The 1,009-nt window shown below is 35.1% G+C and overlaps 1 protein-coding gene across 1 annotated transcript; it reads left to right on the top strand.

Annotated features, from left to right (window-relative positions):
• Positions 1–273: 273 nt before the first annotated feature.
• On the top strand, positions 274–708 carry LOC138347546 (uncharacterized). Its single transcript, XM_069295842.1, has one exon. It carries the CDS (start codon positions 274–276, stop codon positions 706–708), a length of 435 nt encoding a protein of 144 aa, XP_069151943.1.
• The last annotated feature ends 301 nt before the right edge of the window (positions 709–1,009 follow it).

The following is a 1,009-nucleotide window of genomic DNA, read 5'->3' as shown; positions in this document are numbered from 1 at the left end:
CCTTGAGTTCCCTTACAAACACAAGGATTCGAGCATCCAAATAGCTACAAATGAAGCTCCCTGCGGGAGAAGATGCATATATCATATAGGGTGGTTTGAAGTTGGTGAAGAAGGGTTGATTGGACAGAATGTACTTCACCAAGTCCTGGAGAAGGTGAAATTTAATCAAGAGTGATTAAAAGAGGAATAAAGTCATTAAAAGTCCTACATAGAAGTTAGAAGAAGGCTCTTGACTTTGAAGTAGATGATTGGGTAGACCTCAAAGTTTCACCCATGAAGGGTGTTATGAGGTTTCGCAACAAGAAGAAACTTATTCCTCGGCATATAGTACCTTATAGAATATCCAAGAGAATTAACAATGTAGCTTATGAGTTGGTGCTACCACAAGAGTTAGCAGTGGTTCATTCAGTATTTCATATATCCATGTTGAAGAAGTGCATGCCTGATCCTTCATTGATTGTACCAACTCAAAATATTGGGATTAAGGATAGCTTATACAATAAAGAGATTACAGTTGAGATTTTAGATCGCCAAGTTTTCAAGTGGAGAATGAAGGAGGTTAGTTCAGTTAAGGTCTATTGGAGGAAGCAATTTTTAAAGGAAGCGACTTTGAAAGCAGACGATGATATAAAGAGGAGATATCCACACCTCTTTAAATCAGGAGAAAGTGCAGATCAAGATACTAATTCTCTTCTTAATGCTTTATAAACTATGAGTAATCATGTTGTTACTTGCTTTTGTTGATTAGTATTGATCTTGAGGTTACACTTCTTAGCTTAGTGAATGAAATCACATTCGAGGACTAATATTCCAAAGGTAGAGATATTGTAACATCTCGTAACCAGAGTTAACTATGAATAAGTTAGAAACTAAAATAATCATTTTTTTAAGAAAGAGAATAATATAAAAAATTTCCCAAGTTAAAAAGTGAGTTTTTGTCAATTTCAATCGTCCATAACATAAAACTCAGGATGAGTTAGCGGCAGTTCTTAATATGACTCAAAATCCC

This window comes from Solanum lycopersicum, chromosome 3, assembly GCF_036512215.1.
Source record: "Solanum lycopersicum chromosome 3, SLM_r2.1".
In the NCBI taxonomy this organism is placed as follows: domain Eukaryota; kingdom Viridiplantae; phylum Streptophyta; class Magnoliopsida; order Solanales; family Solanaceae; genus Solanum; species Solanum lycopersicum.
The sequence above is the reverse complement of the archived record's forward strand: the minus strand, read 5'-3'. Positions and strand labels throughout refer to the sequence as shown.